This window comes from Medicago sativa, chromosome 1 (assembly GCF_051527215.1).
Source record: "Medicago sativa cultivar Bolivia chromosome 1, Bolivia_mono, whole genome shotgun sequence".
NCBI classification, from domain to species: domain Eukaryota; kingdom Viridiplantae; phylum Streptophyta; class Magnoliopsida; order Fabales; family Fabaceae; genus Medicago; species Medicago sativa.
The window spans coordinates 87,649,969-87,673,725 of NC_140749.1; the positions used below are offsets into that span (position 1 = coordinate 87,649,969).

At 36.6% G+C, this 23,757-nt stretch overlaps 2 protein-coding genes across 4 annotated transcripts; one reads left to right on the top strand and one right to left on the bottom strand.

Annotated features, from left to right (window-relative positions):
• The first annotated feature begins 969 nt into the window (after positions 1-969).
• Positions 970-9,587, top strand: LOC146958708 (postsynaptic protein-like protein). 2 transcript variants are annotated; one of them, XM_085740242.1, is made up of 5 exons: positions 970-1,177; positions 1,264-1,381; positions 9,071-9,162; positions 9,253-9,295; positions 9,363-9,587. In XM_085740242.1, exons 1-5 carry the CDS (start codon positions 1,162-1,164, stop codon positions 9,382-9,384), a joined length of 291 nt encoding a protein of 96 aa, XP_085596368.1. In that variant the 5' UTR covers positions 970-1,161; the 3' UTR covers positions 9,385-9,587. The 2 variants fall into 2 exon arrangements, with proteins under 2 accessions (XP_085596368.1, XP_085596367.1); XM_085740241.1 differs by having other exon boundaries at positions 9,253-9,587.
• Positions 9,588-17,208: 7,621 nt separating this feature from the next.
• On the bottom strand, positions 17,209-18,994 carry LOC146958709 (polyubiquitin). Of its 2 annotated transcripts, none has more exons than XM_085740244.1 (2): positions 18,907-18,994; positions 17,209-18,508 (listed from the first exon to the last, which is right to left on the bottom strand). In XM_085740244.1, exon 2 carries the CDS (start codon positions 18,504-18,506, stop codon positions 17,361-17,363), a length of 1,146 nt encoding a protein of 381 aa, XP_085596370.1. In that variant the 5' UTR covers positions 18,507-18,508; positions 18,907-18,994; the 3' UTR covers positions 17,209-17,360. The 2 variants fall into 2 exon arrangements, with proteins under 2 accessions (XP_085596370.1, XP_085596369.1); XM_085740243.1 differs by having other exon boundaries at positions 17,209-18,506; positions 18,900-18,994.
• Between the last annotated feature and the right edge of the window lie 4,763 nt (positions 18,995-23,757).

The following is a 23,757-nucleotide window of genomic DNA, read 5'->3' on the forward strand; positions in this document are numbered from 1 at the left end:
CACATCACATTAATCAACAAAACTAGGAGGTGCATGTGTGCTTTAGATTTTGGTGGAAGGAACCCTTACAAAAAAAAAATAAAGATTTTGGTGGAACCAAAAAGGAAATTTTGATCATGAGACAAGTTTTATTAGATGTAACAAATTTATTCTTCCATCAAACTTGGATTGAAAAGCCAAATTTCTTCATTTTGTGATGATAGAAATCTAAGCTAAGCAAGGGTATACCTACTTATATTTTTAAGATAAAATTCATATTTATAGATATTGTTCATATATTATTTTATTTGTATATATTGAGACACTAGTTAGCAAAACCCTTAAATATATTATTCTATTTGAATGTCATATGTGAAGTTTAGGTTGTCTTTGAAGAATTATGGACAAGTTATCAACATCAAATGAAAATTAGGGATAAAAGTAAATTTATAAGTGAATCAATGATACGCACTAACTAATTTTTACCCAACTTACAAATTTACTCATGCGATTAATTTTTATTGATCGTTGGATAAATTATCTACACTTCTTCAAATGTAACTTAAAAATAATTTTAAAAAAAACAATTATTTTTTAAAACAAGTATAAATGTACTTAAGCGGATTATATTTTGATCTTCAAAATTGCATCAGCCACATGATTTTTCCATTCTACTAAATGGCGAATCAATTTAATTTAAGCTTGATTATGGTTTTAGTCTCATTATTTTAATTTATTTACGAAATATGTTTTCATTTTAAAATCACACTGTGTTGGTCCCTTTATCAGATTTTTATACTTAAAAGAAGTGATTTGTCATATTTGAATGACGTGACATACAATTTTACAATGCAGAGGGATCAACCGTCATAAAATTACAAGATAATCAATTAAAAACTTCAATTTCGCCACTTTAAAATACAAAAATATAATGAAAGGACAAAAAAGTTGAGTCATTATAAAAGGAGGGACTAAAATAAAAATGAAAATATCACTAAAATAAAAGATAGAATAAAAGTAGATCTCACATATACTCGAAGGCTGTCGTTTTGGAGAACAAAAGTTCAAACGACAGGAATTAGCGGAAAAGGGGTATAGGGTTTTGATCCAAATATTGATATTCAAATTGAAAAATTCACTCACAATCAAATCAGTAATCAGAATTTCTCATTATCGACTGCGATGGTCTGCGAAAAGTGTGAGTTTCTCATCCTTTTTCTTCAATATTTCTAGTTTTTGAAAATTCAATTGATCTTTTTGGTGATTTGAAATTCGTGGTTTTAGGTCAGAAGAAATTATCGAAGGTGATAGTACCAGACAAATGGAAAGAAGGTGCAAGCAATACTACTGAAGGCGGTGGCCGCAAAATCAACGAGAACAAACTCCTTTCCAAGAAGAACAGGTTCCTTTCAACCTAAACCCTTCAATTTCTTATTTGTTTTTTTTTCCTTCATAATTTGTTTCTTAGTTTTTAAGTAGGTAATGAAAACATTATATAGTTTTGTTCTGATGCACTTGTAGTATTATTTAGCTGATAATATGCTTAAGTAATAATTTAATTTCTAGTTTGATAATGCAAACTAGAAATTATTACTTCAAATTTGAGATACTTGGTTCAAATGCTACTCATGTTACTTCGTTGGGGAGGATCGATGTTCTTAGGAAACAGTTGAGCTTGTTAGGATGAGATTCTCTCCTAAACAAATAAATAGACTTTGATGTTTGTATGCTGCAGTTTAGAAGGTGCTATGCATATTTGGTCTCTGTTTTGGGAATATTGGTCTCAATCTTCCCTGCACGCATTATGTCACCACTCCTCGTACTTGGTTTGGTGCTTTAAACTTACTCTTTTGTAGGGTTCGAAAATATTGACAATGGAATTGATAAGGAATTAAATTGCTTTCACTATTATACCAATGAAACAATACAACTACGAAGTCTAATGTTATATACAGTGAATCACTAGGATGGCAGTGGCCAATTTGTTGAATGGAAAAACTAAGTTCAAATGGAAAATTGGAAATAGATAACACTAGGATGACACATACACATGTCTCTTTTCGCTAACCAATTTGTCGACTCTACGTTGATGGCTTGACATTTTCTCTATTGGTATCGTACCATTACCTCTCCATTTAAAATCAACCTTGTCCTCAAGGTTGTGTTTTAGATAAGCTTTCCTAAAGTCAGCTGATCTTCCAAAGTTGCATCTAAAATCAAGTTTAACTTGACAAGGGGTAATAAAAATTTCCCTGGAGCCCACCATTTGTATTGTAAGAGCTGAACAGGTGGGGAGGCTTGGCTTTGTACAGAGGATATGGTCCTAACATTTTTCCAAACCCAAGCTATATGCCAATTAACTGCATGATAGTCATTTTACCCATGATGTGCCATCAAAGTACCAAAATAATTGTTAATTTCAATAGCTGGGCAAGAGTCACGAGCCCCATATTCTGTAATTTTCTAGTTTAGTGGATTTAGTTGCCCGGGATCAAAACAGAAACGTGGAAATGATCACAAATCACAAATTCATACAAAGTTTGAGGCTTGTCATCAATACCTGCAAAATTTTTGCACAAATTAATTGTCAGATTAATTAATGCCCATGGTCCAATTTCACATGTCAAATATTTTTGAGAAAGCATGGCAAGGGACTCCTGCAAACTGCCTCCTGAATTCAAAGTAAATGATAGAACCATCATGTGCATGTTCCATGATTGCTACTTACTAGTTTGAATGCCATTAACTGAAATCCAAAATTAGAAAACCATTTACCAATGGCAAGGCTCTTCAGGTTCTTATGTAGCTGATTAGTAGCTTTATCTTTCCGGCGGACGCGAGCAAGTAGGACCTTAGTTTGAGAAATGACTTTCCTTATATCTTTCTCATTCTCACATTTTAACTTGAGGATAACCACAAGAGATCCATCTGAAAGAAAAATAACATTTAGTGTAGCAATGAAATACTACAACAATGAAATCTAATGATAGATACAATGAATTAACTAGGATGAGAGTAGCCAATTCGTGGAATGGGAAGACCAAGTACAAATGGTGATAGAGAAGATTGATTATTCGTAGTGTGCTAATACAGTAGTGAACCCAAGGGAGAATGAGAGGATTTCATTGAATTTTTCACCACTTTCCATGTCAATCATTGCTCCCTTTTATAGAAGGTTCAGAGAGTATTTTGTTAGCTTTATTCCTTGAATTATTGGATCAGCTGACACGTGTTCCTTTCCTCTAACCAATTTGTTGACTTTACTTTGATGAATTGGCAATTTCTCTATTGGCATCATAACATATTCTTTGATTTCTTTTTTGGAGCAATGCTTTTTCAATAGTAGGTTTGATATGGTACTGTATGGTACAAGTTCTGAAAGAAAACAACAACAACAACAACAACCAAGCCTTATCCCACTAAGTGGGGTCGGCTACATGGATCAAATGCCGCCATAATGTTCTATCAAAGACCATATTTGGATCCAACTCATTGACCTCTAAATCTTTTCTAATGGTTTCTCTAATGGTTTTCTTAGGTCTTCCTCTACCTCTTTTAACCTGACTCTCCTCCATTTGATCTACTCTTCTTACCACGGCGTCTACTGGTCTTCTCTCTACATGTCCAAACCATCTAAGCCTATTTTCTACCAACTTTTCTACTATAGGTGCTACCCCCACTCTCTCTCTAATGATGTCATTCCTAATCCTATCATGTCTAGTCTTACCACCCATCCAACGCAACATCCTCATCTCCGCTACGCTTACTTTACTCTCGTGTTGGCTCTTAACCGCCCAACACACCGTACCATACAACATTGCCGGTCTGACTGCTGTCCGATAGAACTTTCCTTTCAGCTTAAGTGGTACCTTCTTATCGCACAAAACACCTGAGGCTCTTCTCCATTTCAACCACCCAGCTTGAATACGATGATGTACATCAGCTTCTATTTCTCCGTCATTTTGTACTATGGACCCAAGATATCTAAACCGTGTAACTTGGGGTATGATATGATCTCCAACTTTCACCTCTAAGGTAGACCCACTTCTCCTTTTACTGAAGTTACATTCCATATACTCCGTCTTGTTTCTACTCAGGCGGAAACCATACGCTTCTAAGGCTTGCCTCCAAGTCTCTAGCCTCCCATTTAACTCCTCCCTCGACTCACCAAGCAAGACTACATCATCTGCAAAAAGCATACATCTCGGTGCTAACTCTTGGATGTGTTCCGTCAGTACATCCAAAACTAAAGTAAAAAGATAAGGACTTAGGGTTGACCCTTGGTGCAGTCCTATTGTTATGGGAAAATCTCCGGTATCCCCATCCTGCGTCCTCACACTAGTCGAAGCGCCCTCATACATATCCTGGATAGCTCTAATATAGGCAATCCTCACCCCTTTCTTCTCCAGGGCTTTCCACAAAATCTCTCTAGGTACTCTATCATACGCCTTCTCCAAATCAATGAAAACTAAGTGCAAGTCTTTTTTATCCGTCCGATATCGCTCCATCACGCGTCGAAGTAAGTAGATCGCTTCCATAGTCGACCTCCCAGGCATAAAACCAAATTGGTTATCCGTAACGTGAGTCTCTTTTCTTAGTCTTCGCTCAATTACCCTTTCCCATAACTTCATGGTATGACTCATTAGCTTAATTCCCCTATAATTCGCGCAATCTTGTATATCCCCCTTGTTCTTATAGATTGGAATTAAGGTGCTTCTTCTCCACTCGTCTGGCATTTTCTTCGTCCTCATAATCTCGTTGAAAAGTTTTGTGAGCCACCCAACTCCTCTATCGCCAAGACTTTTCCACACTTCGATAGGTATGTTGTCCGGCCCAACTGCCTTGCCATTACTCATCCTTTTCAACGCTTCTTTCACCTCGTGCTCCTGAATCCGACGATAATAGTTATAGTTCCGGTCCTCCTCTCTGATGTCTAACCTGTTAGAGTCTGGTAAGATCTCATATCCTTCATTAAATAAGTTGTGGAAATACTTCTTCCATCGATCCTTAATATCTCTCTCTTGCACCAAAACTCTACCCTCTTCATCCTTAATACACTTCACTTGGTCCAGGTCTCTTGTCTTTCGTTCTCGTCCCTTCGCAAGCTTGTATATAGATTTCTCCCCCTCCTTGGTACCTAAAGATTGGTATAATCCTTCAAATGCTTGAGTTCTCGCTTCGCTTACCGCCTTCTTAGCCTCTTTCCTAGCTATCTTATATTTATCCCAAGTTTCGGCATTTTTACACTTAGACCAATCTCTAAAACAATCTCTCTTGATCCGAACTTTACTCTGAACACTGTCATTCCACCACCAAGATTCTTTACCCCTAGGTCCAAAACCTCTAGATTCTCCCAACGTCTCTTTTGCCACCTTCTTAATCTCATGAGTCATCCTCTCCCACATATCATTAGCGCTTCCATGTGGTTGCCTGAAACCTCCCTCTAATATCTTGTGTTGGAATATCCTTTGTTTGTCACCCTTTAAATGCCACCACTTGATTCGCGGAGCCCCGCTACGGTCTCTTCTCTTTGCCCTCCTCTTAACCCTTACATCCATCACCATTACTCTATGTTGGGTAGTTAAGCCCTCTCCAGGTATGACTTTACAGTCTAAACAGATCTTCCTGTCTGTTTTCCTAATGAGAAAGAAATCGATCTGAGAACAAGAGGCCCCACTCTTGTAAGTGATGAGATGCTCCTCTCTTTTCCTAAAACACGTATTTGCTATAGTAAGATCAAAAGCCGATGAAAAATCTAAGATGGAATTTCCCTCCGCATTTACCTCCCCGAGACCATACCCCCCATGCACACCCTCGAAACCTCTCAAAACCCTCCCTACATGCCCATTCAAATCCCCTCCTAGAAAAATCTTTTCTCCTAATGGAATATCCTGAATTAATCCTTCTAGCTCCTCCCAAAACTTTACTTTAAGGTGTTCTTCTAATCCTACCTGAGGTGCATAAGCGCTAATTACTTTAAGGGTCTGTTTGTTTGAAGAGAAATTGGGAAGAGAGAGTTAGCAAAGAGAGAGATAGGAGAGAAATGCTCAATTTCTTCAGTTTGGTGGAGGAGAGAAGTTAAAGAGAGAGAAATATGAGAGATCAAATATCACCTTTTTAATTTCTCTGCTGGACAGCGAAGAAAATGGAGAGAGGGATAACATATACTGATTATTACAGTTTTACCCTTGCTTTCATTTTTAATTTTTATTTGACGTATCCCCAATGCTTTCATTGCTCCACAACGAAGTGAATGTGATGATGATATTATAAAGCAATATCAAATTGCAAGTAGCTAGCTACAACGTTTTGAGTATTCTATTTACTGTGTAATTCGTTAATTGATGGCGAGCAATTTCGAGGTTTCTTTGATTTTTTTTATTGTTTTTTTATGAGAATAGCAATTTTTTATTACATCCACAATTATTTTTTTTAAGGAAATTATTACATTCACAATCTTTATTCAACAACGATAATAATAAATATATTTACTTTTTAAAATCTGACAATAAGAGGTTTAACGAAAAATAAATTAAATTTGACAATAACACTTTAGTATAAATATATTTTTGAATAGGGGCTTATTTGTCAATTCAAAAAACAATTGTGTTTCTCTCTTCCCTATTTCTCTTCTTCTTCTCTTAAACCAAACAATACTTTAAATCTACTCTATTTCTCACTTCTTTCTCTCTTCTCAAACTCTCTCTCACCTATTTCTCTCTTCACAATTTCTCTTGTGAACCAAACACAGTGTAAAGGTGTCTTGTTCCACTACACACTTTAAGGCTATAATCCGATCTCCTATCCTTTTAACATCCACAATATCTTTCTTCCACTCCTTATCCACAATGATGCCTACCCCATTTCTTGATCTAACTTCGCCCGTGTACCAAAGCTTAAATCCTGAACTATCTAATTCTCTCGCCTTTTTCCCCACCCACTTAGTTTCTTGTAGGCACATAAAGTTAATCCTCCTCCTAGTCATAGTGTCTACTACTTCCATAGATTTACCCGTAAGAGTACCTATATTCCAAGTTCCAAAACGAATCCTACTCTCATGAACTAGCTTCTTTACCCGCACCCGTTCACGAAGATGTGGGAACCCTTGCTTATTTTTCACTACATCCAGGCGGCGATGCAGCGGCCCTTGCTCATTTGACACTGTACTCGAGCCATACAGCGCGTTGCTTCCGGGCAACGACCTAGCATTCACACTATTTCGTATTTGGTCCATGTCATAGAGATTCGACAAAGTTTTACGTTGGCTGTCGAGGCCTAACACAACCCTCTCCATTTTACCCGGGCTTGGGACCGGCCTTGGCAGGATTAAGTTCTGAAAGAAACCTAATGTTTTTAGGTGGTAGTTAGTGATGGAGAACTAGTTAGCTATTTTTGATTGAGTATTTTGAACAAGTGAATCAATTGTTGTATCTCACCAGCACTTGATTCTGTGAGCAAATTTTTGCTATGCTATACATCTTCGAATTTTTGCTATGATATTCTCCCATAACTTCACCATGGTCACTTTCCCAGTTTCCCTCTTCACGTTAGGGGTGGACAAAAATCCGCTTCCGACCCGAACCCGGGAAAACCGTGTGAAAAAGTGAGCAAATGGGTGGGTCGGATCGGTTTATCGGGTCATTCGGGTGGCCATTTGCGGTTTCCAGTGAGTATAACTGGGCGGGCTCGGATGTCTAAAACGAATCCAACGAAACCCGAAACCCGACCGAACTCTATACTTTTTAATTTTTTATTTAGTTTTGAAAGGGGTGATGTGAGTCAGTCTCGAGACCCACACAAATAACAACTGGCAACTGTGAGCATGTACAGCTTTTACTTTAGTTTCTACAGACATAATTAATTGACATTTACTATCAATAAATTCTCTTTTTAATTATTTTTATTATATTAATAATAACGAAAGTACTATTGTAAAGTTGAAAACCAGTCATTCCTCATTAGCACATGTCTCTCTCTATGTTGGAAAACCATCTTTGAGATTTTTTCCAAATCATTCATCTCTCATCTTGTTTATCTATCCATCTAAGTCTCCCATGCTTCTTTTCTTCCCATGATTCTTTCGTCTCCCATGATTCATCTCTCATCTTGTTTATCTTATTTTATTAATCAACGCTGAGTAAGCAACTAATGTCACTGTTCTTCTTCTTCAAAGGTTCTTTTCTTTTTCAATCTTCTTTCTAATAAATGCACAGTTCAAGCACAAACTCTTCATAAACTCACTACAATCTAACGGACACACACTTATCAAAGCCATGTTTGCTTCATATGAGCTAAATCTATAAAAAAAAATTCTTCTTTCTTCTATGGCGTTGGATCTGATAGTTTTGATTTTGGATTTTCCAACTTTCTGTCTCGCACGCGACAAACTGAGTCAAACCACCCGTCAAACCCGAGAACCGTTCAACCCGTGAACCGCTCAAACCGTGAGCTCTAGTGGTCGAAAATGGATGGCAATGCTCCAACCGTGGGTTACGTCGGATTTTGGTTTTTCGGCCGTCACCGTCTGAAACCGCCCGTTTGTCCACCCCTACTTCACGTTACCCTCGACAATTCAGTTTTTTTTTCTTTCTTTTTTTCATCCCAAACTTTTAAGTTTTCTTTTTGCGATACTAGTGCACATTTGAAACTGAATGTATGTATTTTGATTGACGCTGTTCTTGGAAAATATCTTTGGTGTATATATGTGGCTCAAACTTCATATTTCACATGTGTGCACATCGCTTGGGCTTATATCAAGTAAGCACCATTTACTAGTTCTGCACTTATATCAAGTAATAATGACTATTAGTATTAGTATGGCTTAAGATCTCTCCAAACTGTCAAGGTTTTGGGTTCAGAATGAGTGACGTTGTAGACTAGAGCAAGTTCTGTTCTGTTCATGTTATTTGTTCAGAATGAGTGCCATTACTTTTTGTAATTGTTTATGCATTTACTTTTACAATTGTACCTTGATCTTTTGTTTAAATGGCTCTTTTTTCTCCTTTTTTATATTGTAACTTGTTATTTGTTACACACCCTGCATTTTTGCATCATGTGAAGAGTGTTCTAATTTTTAATTAATTCCTTGCAGATGGACCCCTTACGGAACAACTAAGTGCATCATTTGCAAGCAGCAAGTGCACCAGGATGGCAAGTACTGTCACACGTGTGCTTACTCAAAAGGTGATATTTTATGTACAGATGTTTTGCATTTGCTGCTATATTGTTTCATGAAAGTACATAACTCAATTCCTGATGGTTTTGTACTTGCAGGGGTCTGTGCGATGTGTGGCAAGCAAGTTCTTGATACCAAGTTTTATAAACAAAGCAATGTGTAGTGGATCTGTGCTTCTAGGTGCATTATAGCATTCCTTTATATATAATTATAAACAAAGCAATGTGTAGTGGATCTGTGCTGCATTTTGCATCTTCTTCTAGGTGCATTATAGCATTCCTTTATATATAATATAGTCTAATTGATCGTGTTGTTAACACTGTGACTGAAGCTGTAAAAAGTTAATATTGTGGGATTTTTCTATTTTCTGTCGTATGTAATTTAATTTTTGAATGTTTATTCCTTATCGAAAAACACCATCATTGGCATTAAATTACTGTTCTTTTGATCTTTGATGATGCTGTGAAGTTGATTATCTTGCTAAGATCAACTCAATTTTGACCAAAACTTATGAGAGGGGAGGTTTGGTAGATGAATGCGGCGAGAAGTAAGCTTCTTTCTATGCTATTGATCAAAGTGAAAACATAAACCACATTTTATGACCACTGCTTGGATCTTCTGTGGTATTTCGGATACTTTAAAATGTTTTCTTATTTTACCGCGTGCAATTCATAAACCACACACGTTATCCAGGATTGTGGATGAGGGTTGACTCTCACAATGCAGGAAAGCATAGTCATGTGAAATCTTCCTAAATGGAAACCTCTGTTTTTTGACACTGAAGGTAGAGATAATGACCAGGGATTAAGAGAGTAAGCGTTGAAGAAAAATCTTGGGATAGTCGTCTTTATTGTGTACACTGTTAAAACCGATGGTCATCTTTGATAGGCTTAATCCTTTCAAATTATTGTATCATTCCCAAACTTTCTTTTCGGTTACTATCCAAAATCCTGTACGTGTGACGCCTTGTTCTGAAACTTGATAAGAAATAAATGCCTAACTTAGTTCCTTATTTCTCTAAGATACATCAATCTTGTCCTCCCCTTTTACAAAGTGTCATGTTGGACCCTCACTTGGCAGAAAGTTAGCCAAGTTAGTACATGAATTCTGCTCTTTACCCAAACAGTATTGCTCAGTCCCAAAGTAAATTACCTATATGACCCTACGCAGCTTAACATGCGCAAGTACAAACCTTACGTAACTTAAGTCACATAGCGTGACTTAAGTTACGCTAGTACAAAGTTTGACGTGACTTAAGTTACGTTACGTGACTTTAGTCACGCTAGTGCAAGCCCATGGTTCAGAACAAGCCCATGCCTAGGATCTGTTGCGTGACTTAACTCACGCTAGTATTAACACTAGCGCAACTTAACTCACGCTAGTATTAACACTAGCGTGAGTTAACTCACGCTGCTGCTGGTGCAATGCTGGCAGCAGAACAGAATGACAGTGGCACCAGAACAGAATGGCAGTGGCACTAGCTACTGTCTTGTTCCTTCATTCCTTGTTTACAGTACATACACATTCATTGATTCAACCAAAACTCTTAATTTAGAGAACATGCATTCATTCAATAATAATTTAGAAATGCAATTTCAACGAAAATTAACGCAAATGTCATAAAGAGGCGCAACCGCGCAAATGTAAATATGATACAACCAGGTAAATGTGAATACCAAAAAGTCGAGAAAATACTACAAATATCCAAAAAAGTCATAAAATGTAGTCCTAACATAAGACACTACTGGTCCTCCTGTGGACTCCTAGACCTCCTCCTCGGAACCGGCTGCTGCTCAAACACGTTATAGTCGATACGGAGGCCCTCCAAAATGCCAAAGAAGAGTGGATTAGAAACCACCTCTGGAATCCCCATCGCATGCTCCACTCTCTCTCTCTCTCATGCTGCCGATGACCTGCAATGGATCGGGAGGATATCTGGCCCACTCCTGGTCAACAAGAATATCCTGGTATACAGGTCTCGGCATGACAATATCAGGCTCTGGAGCAGGGTTGACGATGAGAAGATGGGACACACGGTAGAACCATCTCACGTACTTATCTGAATGCTTCCAAGGCTCGTCGTCTGGGACCTGGCGACCCCTCCGCTGGTGGGGAACGACATGCAGAGCAAACTCCAAGAAGGCAGCAGCCACATCTGCTGCGGCAAGAGGCATAACATCAGTAGGAGGTCGGGGAACCCTGTGAACATGTCCGTACTGCCTCAGCACCCGCTCCGACAATTGACGCACCATCCTTTGACTGCCTGCCATGATCCATCCGGAGTACCAGCACACGTCATGAAAAGGCGTCACATCTCGTCGGTGCTCGTACGGCCTCCAGGTGACATGACAATGCTCCATCGAGTCCAACAAGCCTTTGAAGTGGTCAGCATGAGCAAACCCCCTTTGAGGTTTCCATCTACCCACATACGGGTCCTCCCGGTCGTAATCTAAATATTTGGACCTCAGAACCACATGTTTGAAGTGAGCTATAACCCATCCCTACAAACACAAAGAGACAAAATATATACATGTCATACAAGCACCTATACATTTATGTTTAACTTAAAAAAAGAGGAAAAAATATATTACCACAAGCAAGCTCATGTAACCACCAACTGAGCCAACATTTGCGTCTGAGGTAAGATTCAGCTGCTCATACAAGAAAGCAAGTCCCATCGCGCCCCATGACCACGTGCCTATGTGATCCAAATCCCGAATGGCAAGCATCCACAGCAGACTAACAGTTTTGCTGTTCTTGCCGGCAAAAAGGGTGTAGCCAAGCAAGAGCAACAAAAACGCCTTCACACAGGCGGGCCTAATACGACTCAGCTCCTGCTCCTCCTCCTCTGATAAATCCTCCCCCAGCAAATGGTTACACCTATTTAACAGGTAGTCATACTGGTCTTTCAGGGCCGTGTAAGAGACAGATGCACCAAAATCAGTCACATACCCAACCGCAGCCTCCACCGGAAACAACAGGTGGGTCACCAGCATATCCATAGCTGCGTCATGATCTAAATCCTCCTCATGAATGAGCTGTCCAACGACGGGGATGCCTAGGAGACAAGCGACATCATATAGTGTGATGGTCATCTCCCCAACAGGCAGATGGAAACTGTTGGTCTCCTGATGCCATCTCTCAGCCATGGCACACACTAAACCGTGGGAGATGTTGTCGTACCCAGTCAGAAGGAGGGGCCTTAGACCTGATCTATCAACCGGTTCCCAGAACCTAGGATTAGCATCTGCCGGCATTGGAAGGGACAAGGAAGAAAGCTTCAGTTTCCTCCCGTGAGAGATGTCTTTCATCTTACGATCTGCTTGCAACTGAAATACAACAAAAATATAATTAAATATGTTAAATAAACATGAAATAATAAACTATAAATATTCTACGTAAAATAAACATGAAATAATAAACTATATATATTATACGTAGAATATCATTAAACATGAAGTAAACTTCATAAATAAAAATACGTAGAATATTATACGTAGAATAAACTATATATATTATACGTAAAATATTATACTTAGAATATTATACGTAGAATAAACTATATATATTATACGTAAAACAAACATGAAATAATAAACTGTAAATATTCTACATAACATATTATACGTAAAATAAACTTCACATAGTAGTAAAATATCATTAAATTAAATAAAGCAAATTATACTTACTCTTTTATCGTTCCAAAGCTTGCATGCCACGTGTTTACCGAAGTCCGGTAAAAGTGACAACTCGTAAGGCCCCCCTGGAAAGCCCCCATCCTCGTCCTCCATAACTGGCTCTGCATGCTGCTGCTCAGGATCCTGCTCAGGATGATGCTGCTGAGGAGGCTGCTCAGGATGCTGCTGCTGAGGAGGGTCGACAAACTGATGCTCAGGCTGATACCCCTCCTGAAACTGAGGCTGATACTCATACCCCTCCTGATAGTGATAACCCGGCTGAAATCCAGACTGCTCCTGATAATGTTGGTCCTGATAAGCCAGCTCCTGAAACTGATGTTGATACTGTGGTGGGTCCACAATTTGGGATGCACCCGTCTGTGACGTCGATCCCCCCGCAGCATCAACAGTAGCAAGACTCGTGGCCCCCACTCTCCCTCGACCTCGACCTCGACCCTCCGGAGGATGTAGTGCTTGCTTCTCCCTACGTGCACTACTAGTAGGGGCCATCCTCCCTAACCTAAGCCTATCAGGCCTCTCATGCTCAGACATATCTGCACAAATATCAAATAAAATTTACCACATTTTCACATGTAATCTTTAACAATACAACAACAACACTATAATGTCGACAGTGACATTTGAATCCATAAACTACGACATTGCAGTCAAATTAACTATAATCAACATTAACAAACATAACTCTAACTAATTACATCACTAACAATCCAATAAAACAAAAAAAAATATCATTGAGACGTTTCACCGAACACGTAGTGTGCATTTTTCAAACAACTATGTAATCTAGCATTTTCAAAACCCTAAACTACCACATTGTACCCTAAACAACATCTAAACAACAATTCCTAAGTTTAATCATCACTAACAACCATAATCTTTAACATGCAAGACAATTTTTTAAAAACCTAAAAATGTTAATTTTCTACTAAAATTCGAAAATTTCAACCAAAATAATGCAAAGAAGTAGTATAATAATCACTTACTTGATATTTTGGAAGAAATTCGGTTTGAATGGCGCAAGAATGGTGAAATTTGGATTTGGGGGGTGAAATTTTCGTTTTTTTAAAAGTTGAAAATGGAGGTTCTGTGTTGCTGTGTTGGTGAAAACCAACTTAAGTAACGCTGCGCAACTTAAGTTACGCTGCGCAACTTAAGTTGCGTTACCGTTATAACTAACGCATGTTAACTTGTGTGGCGTGAGTTAACATGCGTAAGGGCATAAAGGTAATTTACTTTGGGACTGAGCAATACTGTTTGGGTAAAGAGCAGAATTCTTAGTACATCTCAGGAAAATTGCCATGTTAGATTGGTTATTTGAAATTATACACGAAGTATCAAGTTGGTGTCTAAAATTATAAACTTAGTTTCTATGTGTAGGGCAACATAATTAAGTGATAATGGAATAAAAAGAAAAAAGGCACGTAAATATAACGTAGAAACTTTTTAAAGGAAAAAAATAACAGAGAAACAGATCGTATTGTGAAGAAAAAGTTGTCTCATGATTTTGCAAGGAATAATAATTCATGTTTTTGCTCGGTCTTTTTCTACCTGTTTTGTTCATTCCCATAATCTATTTCTAAATTAAACAGTACAAAAAAAAGTTGTCAAATCTTTTATTTTTTAACAAATCAAACAAACTCTTAACCAATACAACTTTCTTAGTTTGGGGGAGAGGGGTGGGTTGTATTTGGAGTTTTTAGTTGGATTTGGCAGATTTAATAATCTATTTTTTAATACATTTAATAGGATTTTTTTTTTTTTTACAAGAAATAGGATTGTTTTTTGACAAGAAGAAATAGGATTGTTAAATCATGCTTATTTTAAGGAGTAAATTAAATATCCTAAACAGATTACAAAATTTACCTTCTTAAACTTACCAATCAAATAACTTAATTTTTTACCCTAAAAAAAATAACTTAATTTTTTAAAAACTCATAAAATTTTACAAATTCTATTGTTTTTACAGATAGACAGAGATTTTACTTTCCATCTTGACGCTAATAAAATTAAAGATAACTTTTTCAAACAACACTTATTATTGTTGATTTTGCTGATTGCTATATTTGAGAGAAGTTAGTGAATGCTAAAATTTCTCTTTTAACTAACAACAAATGAGTTCTAAATTTATTTTGAGGGAAAAATGAGTTCTAAATAATTTCTATTATTTTAATATTTTTAAAATTATAACAAACGGGTCCTAAAACTCATTAGAAAAATTTAAGTTTGAAGACAGTTTCCTAAAGAGGTATATAAGGCAATTATAAGTTACATTAATTGATTTGATAAAATCATCACTTGGAGGAAAAGTGTCACATGCTCCCACTTCACTCTTCTTCATACTCTCATAATTTTGTTCTCCACTTTCACTACAAAAAATTACTATAATTAAATACTATGCAAATTCAAATCAAAACAGACAAAATGTGAGGTTTATATAGTTGCTAAACGAAAGGAATACTCAAAGGTAGCCTTCTTTGCCTATCGGGCATGGATTTCTTGTAGTAGGAATAATTAGAAATGTACAAAATCATAGTTAGAATTTAATCAGACCATTCATCTTTCAACTTTAGAAATGTACAAAATCATAGTTAAAATTTAATCAGACCATTCATCTTTCAACTTTGCCAAATCAATCTAAAACCTAAAGTTAAAATATGCACCACTCGACATTGATTGAATCGTTTGTCTATACGAAAGTGTGATTTAGTGACTGCATATAATCATTTCCCTTCCTAGTAAGAGAATCATATAGTTGTTGAGACTACATGTAAGTAGATCAAATTTAAAATACTAAATCGCAGGGTTGTCCTTGAGGTTTCGAGTGTTTTGCGTGAATTATGACTTTGATTACCTATGTTGTGTGTGCGAGTGAGCATGCGTGTGTTTTGATAATCAAATGCATATAGCCGTCAAATATAAAATGTGTTAGAAATTAGTCTTCAGTTATTTTAATACAAACTCAAATGAAACAAAATATTATAGAAAATAAGTTAAAGATCAAATCACTATTGAAAAGTCCACACCAAATCAAAACTACTACATAACTATCTATTAATCTTTGAAATGCCACCCTCCTTGCATTTTTTGATGCAAAACCACTAATAATTTGTTCATATAATTTTTTACATTTATTTTAATATAGGTCCCTCCTGAAAGCCATCTTATGAATAGAAGGTTATTTTCCTAGAAATTTCTTAAGTACGTAGAGGTGGTCGAGCTATGCTATCAAAATGGGAGAGCTACTTGCCAAGTTCACTTCATATTCTCTTATTCTTTTGATAGGGTGTATTGCTCATGTTGGGAAAAGTCAGCATAAAAAAAATAAAGGAAAACAATCACAACATAAAAACATAAATAAAGGAAAACAATCACAACATAAAAACATAACGTGTAAACTACACATAAAAATTGGAGAAAAAACCATGTTTGTTATCTAATGACAACCATGTAACGTTATATGCAAATTTTAAATTACTCTAAAAAATCCACCGGCATCAGTACACTCACACCCTTCAAAATGAGAATTGCCAACTACATAACACTCTAAAAGAGAGCATAAGAGAGTTGGAGAGGAGAAAAAAAAAGTCAGATACAAAGTGCTTATGGTGCATCTTCTAACAACGTAGAGCAATCTTTTCATTAATATAGGAGAGATGACAAGTTTGTCATCTTGTAACAAAGGAGAGCAATCTTTTCAGTTTTTTTCTTAATAACTGTTTTCTTTAAACATTTTTCTCCTTTTTGGACCAAGACGAGTAGCCTAATGCTCAGAGAACATTGCCCAGAAGTCGTTGAATAAAAACGAAGATAATTTCATTGATCTTTTCATAATATTCTGTGTTCTATGAGTATCTAGGGAAGGAAGTGGATTTCATTATAGAATGGAACACCCCAGCTTATGAGTAGCCTAATGCTCATGTAACAAACAACATACAATTTTTATTCAAGACGATAGTGGCGATAAACATACTTTATAAACAACTGAAATTGTACTCGGTTTCTCCTAATGAACGTGCTGTTTTAGATTGGTTTATAGGATTTTCTGATTTAAAAGATGTTATAACCCAGAAGAAAAAAAAAAATTCTAAACCAAAGAATCTAGCAGACTATTGCTTGAAGACTTCTGTAAATAGCAAATATAACAAGAGATTCCTCCATTTCCGATAAAAACCTTCATGTACTTCCGCTTCAGTTACGTTAAAAAAGAGAAATTTACTAACAACCGACTCACATACCTAATATTTAAAACCAGTACAAGAATTACGACAATCGTGCCTCAGACGTAAAACAATCACAAAGATACTAACGCAATCACAATATATCATAGCAGAAAAACGTAATACTATAACACATCAATTACCACGAACTAAAATTCATTATTCACAAATACCATTGTTCACAAATTTATTCTAAAGGGCCCAACATAGGACCATCAAACATCCACAAGTTCACAGATTACATTTCAAAATAACCAACATCACAAAACACAAGAAAATGTCACCAACAGCTCAAAATCCACCACGAAGACGGAGGACAAGGTGAAGGGTGGACTCCTTCTGAATATTGTAATCAGCAAGGGTCCTTCCATCCTCCAACTGCTTCCCTGCAAAGATCAACCTCTGCTGGTCAGGTGGGATACCCTCCTTATCCTGGATCTTAGCCTTCACATTATCAATGGTGTCTGAGCTCTCCACCTCCAAGGTAATGGTCTTCCCAGTCAAAGTCTTCACGAAAATCTGCATACCACCCCTCAAACGCAGCACAAGGTGAAGGGTTGACTCCTTTTGGATATTGTAGTCCGCAAGAGTCCTCCCATCTTCCAATTGCTTTCCAGCAAAGATCAACCTCTGCTGATCTGGGGGAATACCTTCCTTATCCTGGATCTTAGCCTTCACGTTGTCAATGGTGTCTGAGCTCTCCACCTCAAGGGTAATAGTTTTACCAGTAAGTGTCTTCACGAAGATTTGCATACCACCACGGAGACGCAACACAAGATGAAGGGTGCTTTCCTTCTGAATGTTGTAATCAGCTAGGGTCCTTCCGTCTTCCAACTGCTTTCCAGCGAAGATAAGCCTCTGCTGGTCTGGGGGAATTCCTTCTTTGTCCTGGATCTTGGCCTTGACATTGTCAATGGTGTCAGAGCTTTCCACCTCAAGGGTGATGGTCTTGCCGGTGAGGGTCTTGACGAAGATCTGCATACCACCACGTAGACGGAGGACAAGATGAAGGGTAGATTCCTTCTGGATGTTGTAGTCAGCAAGGGTGCGGCCGTCCTCGAGCTGCTTTCCGGCAAAGATCAACCTCTGCTGGTCCGGAGGAATACCTTCCTTGTCCTGGATCTTGGCTTTCACGTTGTCAATGGTGTCAGAGCTTTCGACCTCGAGGGTGATGGTCTTGCCGGTGAGGGTCTTAACGAAGATCTGCATGCCTCCACGAAGACGGAGGACAAGGTGAAGGGTGCTTTCCTTCTGGATATTGTAGTCAGCTAGGGTTCGGCCATCCTCGAGTTGCTTTCCGGCGAAGATGAGACGTTGCTGGTCCGGGGGAATTCCTTCCTTGTCCTGGATCTTGGCCTTAACGTTGTCGATGGTGTCAGAACTCTCGACCTCGAGAGTGATTGTCTTGCCGGTGAGGGTTTTCACGAAGATTTGCATCTGTAAAATCATACATCAAAACTTGAATCAGAATCTAATAACATATCGGTACAGCATCAACAAATAAATCGGAATCTAACATCAGAAATAGAATTGAATCATATATTACAAATAAAAACCAACGTTTTGAGTATGGATCTGATGAATTTTGCGATGAACATGTTGATAAGTTTGATTAAATCATATATAATGGATTAAAAAAACGTTCAACAAATAGATCATAAGATTTCAAAAGAAAACTATCAGATTCGTTCATACAACGATTGTGTTCAGGAATCATGCGTATAAACAAAACCTATAACATCGATTTCAAACAGATCTACGACGATCTTAAGAAGGAACACAAAATAACACAAAATCGATCAGAGAAAACTCAGAGGGGATGGAAAATACCTTGAAGAGAAGAGAAGTTAGATCACGGAGAGAAGAGAAGAATTGGGATTTGATTTGATTTGATCGGATCGATGAGAGATTGAGAAGAGAATTGTGAATTGATAAGGGTGAGATGAGGTCATTATATAGGAAAACGGGTCGATAGTTTAACCAGCAAAATTGTGACACGTGTCATTATGACGTATGATTCGGTGCAAGTTGTTGGGTTGAGCTTGTTTATTGCGATACGGCAAGTTTTGGACGTATCCAACGCGTTCGAGGCGGTACTGGAATATTGCAATTTGGAAGGGTTAGTTGGCGTTAAAATTTCACGGAGTTAAATGTATGTGGTCTACTTTTTCATTAAGCGTTATCATGACGTTACTTCAATCGATCCCTATTTTTGTTGGGACCTCGTCTTCTGATTTTTGTCACGGCTGCTATGAAATTATAGTATAATAAAGTTTTTTCTTTTTTGATAAAGTGAACCTATATAAATTTGGGTTAAATATGTTTTGATTCCTACATTTTGTCTCATTTTAATTAATAGTCCTTACATTTCAATAAATGAAGCGCGGTGACAAAACCGATGAAGCAGAGATTCACAAAAACTTATCAGTGTAAGATCTGGTGGCGTTTATCCATGGATGTGCCGATGGAGAACATTGTTGAGGGATAATATTGGTTGTTGTTTGAAGATTGATCGTATGAAGATTGTGTTCATCCATGGATATGCTGAGTTTGGGTTTTAGCTGTTGGAGAGAAGGTTGGAGAAGAGGATCGAAGAAAATGAATGAATAGAAGTGAGGTGAAGTGAATAGCAAACAGAGGAGGTACGGTAGAAAAAACAAACAAAATTAAAAAACAATTTTCAGTTTTTTATTTTATTTCTCAAACAAGTTTTCAACTGACAGGTGTCCTGGAAATGGGAGCTTTCCCATGGTGGGAAAAAACTCTCCATTCCCAGGCTAAACGCCACCCAATTTTGTAAAAAATGTTACTTAAAGAAAAAAATCAGTTCTCATTTTTTTTTTACTAAAAAGTGCTCCTGGAGTAACCAATGTATTTTTGGCATTTCCTGTAGTAACAGATGGAGTATTAGATACAATGTTTTTTTTTTGAAGTAATATTAGATACAATGTTAGTCACACTAGTTAGTAAGCCTAATTAGTTAGTATGGTGTGATCTTAAATTTGTGGGCATGCGTATGATGTCTCGTTGTTACAATGTTAGTCACACAAATTAAGATCAAATCATACACTAGTTAGTTGCTTTCAAATTTCAATACTATATAAAACTTAATTACCGTACTTCTTCATGTAATAATATTTTTTCTTATTAATCAATTCATTTTTTTTTATAGTTTCAATTATAATAGAATGCAAAGGTTCACCAGCATTCTTTAAAAAAGTGTTTCTTTTTTAAATTATATAATCTAAAATGTTGTTGAGAACATAAGAAGCTAGTACAATGAAATAAAAAACTCATTGTAACCAAAAAAATAATAATAATAAAAAACTCACGAAAATTTAGCTTTATATACCTGACCAAATGATGTGTGTATTCATTCATATACTCCGACATCAATTCAAAACACCTCATTTTTTATTTCCCTTTTCCTAACAAACAACAAATTAATCTCTGAGAAATTCTTGCATGGTCTCTCACCTAACACCTCATATTTAGTCTCAACCAATGAAAATAGGACACATCATTTAAATTTAATGGAGGTGCACTTTTAGTTGCATATCTTGATAACGGTAACCGCTTGAAAAAATGGTTGAATATGATCTAGAGAGACAACAAAAAAGAAATTGATTTTTTTATTTTCATTGGTTGAGACTAAATATGAGGTGTTAGGTGAGAGACCATGCAAAAATTTCTCTTAATCTCTCACCTTACGATCACTATATATCTCTTTCTCTCACAAGGTGTGCACACCATATGAGAAGTCTACCACGCATTTTCTTTTTCCAGCTGACCAGCTGCTATGATGTGATCTTAATTTGTTATGTAAGATTTTTTTTTTTTTGATAAAAAATCCACAAATTATTTTCACACCCGATTCATCATACATATGCTCACATTACACACTCACACACACACACACACACACACAAAATGATTGTATCCAAATGTAAGTTCACATCTTAAGAACACTTGACACACACACACACACAAAATGATTGTATCCAAATGTAAGTTCACATCTTAAGAATGCACTATGTGAGCTCCCTATTTATAGAGAAAGTTCACAAGTGAGAAACTTTGGGAGCAAGTAATTCTCATATTAGATCTAGTACAAAAATATCTCAAATTCAGGGCCGGACCCTGGGGGGTGCAAGCAGCGCTATAGCACCAGGCCTCCCCAAGGTATGGGCCTCCAAAAAATATTTACAGCCTAGTACCCCCCACTAACATACCAGTTCCTATGCTGTTGTAGCATGCTTTGCTGTTGCTGTTTCGGTATTTTGGGAGGGATTTTGTTTATTTTTCTTTTGATGTATGGCTTTTTGGTTTCTTTCCTGTTGCTGGCCTTTTTTTCTGCTGTGTCCTTTGCCGCTGTTTGCTTTGGTATAGTAGGATGGGCACCTTATTTTATCTGTTGTAACAGTTTGCCAAGCACCAGGAGTGCTTGGCACTTGAAATATATGCAGTTTCAAAAAAAAATTAGCGTTTTCCCCTTTCCAAAACACATTGTATGAATGAGCCTCATTTTACTTCCGGCACCGAGCCTCCAAATTCGTTGGAACGGAACATCAAAATATATCACATTGAGTACAATAATATATTATTCAGTACATAAATATATAACTTAGTATCAAAATATATTTCAGACCATATGCACTAAAAAATATTAGATTGCCTACCAAAATATTTCAGCTTGTGTTCCGAAATATTCTAGATTGTGTTCCAAAATATTTTTAGCAAAACTTGGGGACTAAGAAAACACTTTCTAATAATGATTAAATTAATTATTTAATTTATCATTTCCAAATAATAAAATATATATCAATATATATTTTTTCTCCAGTGCTTACTTCGTTCACATAATGATGTACCCCCATTAATTGCAGGTACACCCCCACTATATAAACACTACTAATGTGTGATCCATCCGATGTGGAACTTCCACTTTTTTCAATTCACACTACACTAGTTCTACCCATTGTGGAAATTTGTGTTTAGTCAATTACTCAATTTTCACATATATTCCAACAATGACTGACTAACTAACTCTACTCATGATTCAAGAACAATGCACACACGTACGTGTATGCATATGGTTTTACTATCTTCTTCATCAATCATCACTGCCATGCACGCATGCACCTTTGCAAAAGTGGGAGAAAACGCCTATCCCATATTTTGAATGTATCCATCACAAAGAAGAATGGTATCGCCATCTTCAACCTGATTCCACTCAAAGGACTCATTTTCACACATCACATACGTTTCATGCATGAAAAAATAACAACCATCTTCCCTAACAAAGCACTTGTATTTACACTCCAACACCTTCTTCAGTTCACTCACCTTAGCACAAGACTCTATTTGAACTTTTAAATCCATCTTTATTCCAATTTGCAGCCTCAAAGCCAATGGAATGGAAGCACATTCAGATTCAATATCTTTGACCTCCTGCTAGAAGATTCCGGCAACATGCTTCTAGGTTTTGTTTCTTTGTAATCACGCAAACAATTTCATTGTCCGAAACTCCGCATTCGAGCAATGACTGATGATCAAGAACTGGACCACCTGCTTTGCATGCAAAAGGAAACATCAAGGACATGTCGTTTATTTGGAAGAAATTGTACTTGTTATGAATCTTTTCCTTCAGCTGCATAATAGTTTCATCCATGTATACTTGTTGAGTGTATACAACAAGTGACCTATAATTTGGGAAACATCACTCGGAGCTTCACTTCAATCGACTTGTTGTATTGGGCTAAACTGATGACAATGCAAGAGCCTTGAATGAGGTTGCTGTTGATGACGATGTCATCATCTTTGAGAAGTTTGCCATTGAAAAAGAGTTTTTGCATGTTAACGGGAATACCTTGGTACTTTTTTTTATCTTTTCTTTGATCTCAAGAAACGAATCAAAGAAACCCACTTCAATAGAGAAAGCTTTTCCTATATCTACCAAGAAAGTCACATCCATAATTATCAATCACTAATTCACGCAGTAAAGAGACAAAACTTAATAAATGAAAGGCTTAAATGCACTTTTGGCCCCCTATGTTTCAAATAGTTGCGATTTTGGCCCCTTAAGAAAAAAAAAAAGATATTTTGGCCCCCTATGTTTTGTTTCTCTTTTGATTTGCTGATTTTGACCAAGTCAACGCATACGTGGCATGCCACGTGTGTAATTAATTAATTAAAAAAATAGAAAATCGAAAAAATCAATTTTTAAATAAAATAAATGAAAAAAATAATAAAAAATTCTGGAAAAATGAAAAATAAAAAAAAATATTAAAAAATTCTGGAAAAATGAAAAATAATAAAAAAATAAAAAACATTAAAAATTTTCCAGATTTTAAATTAAATAAATGAAAAAAAATCCAGAAAATCAATTTTTAAATTAAATAAATGAAAAAAGAATAATAAAAAAATATGAAAAAATTCAAAAAAAATAATGTCAAATTTTTCAGATTTTTTAAAAAATTCAAAAAAAATACAGAATTTTTTTTAAAAAATCTGGAAAATTTGACATTATTTTTTTCGAATTTTTTTCAAAATTTTTTTCGAAAATTTTTTTTCAAATTTTTTCCAAAATCTTTTACAGAATTTTCTAATGTTGAAAATTTGACATTCTAAAGGCGCAAGGAAACGAAAAAAATATACACAAAAACACCGACGAGAATACAACTGGCCA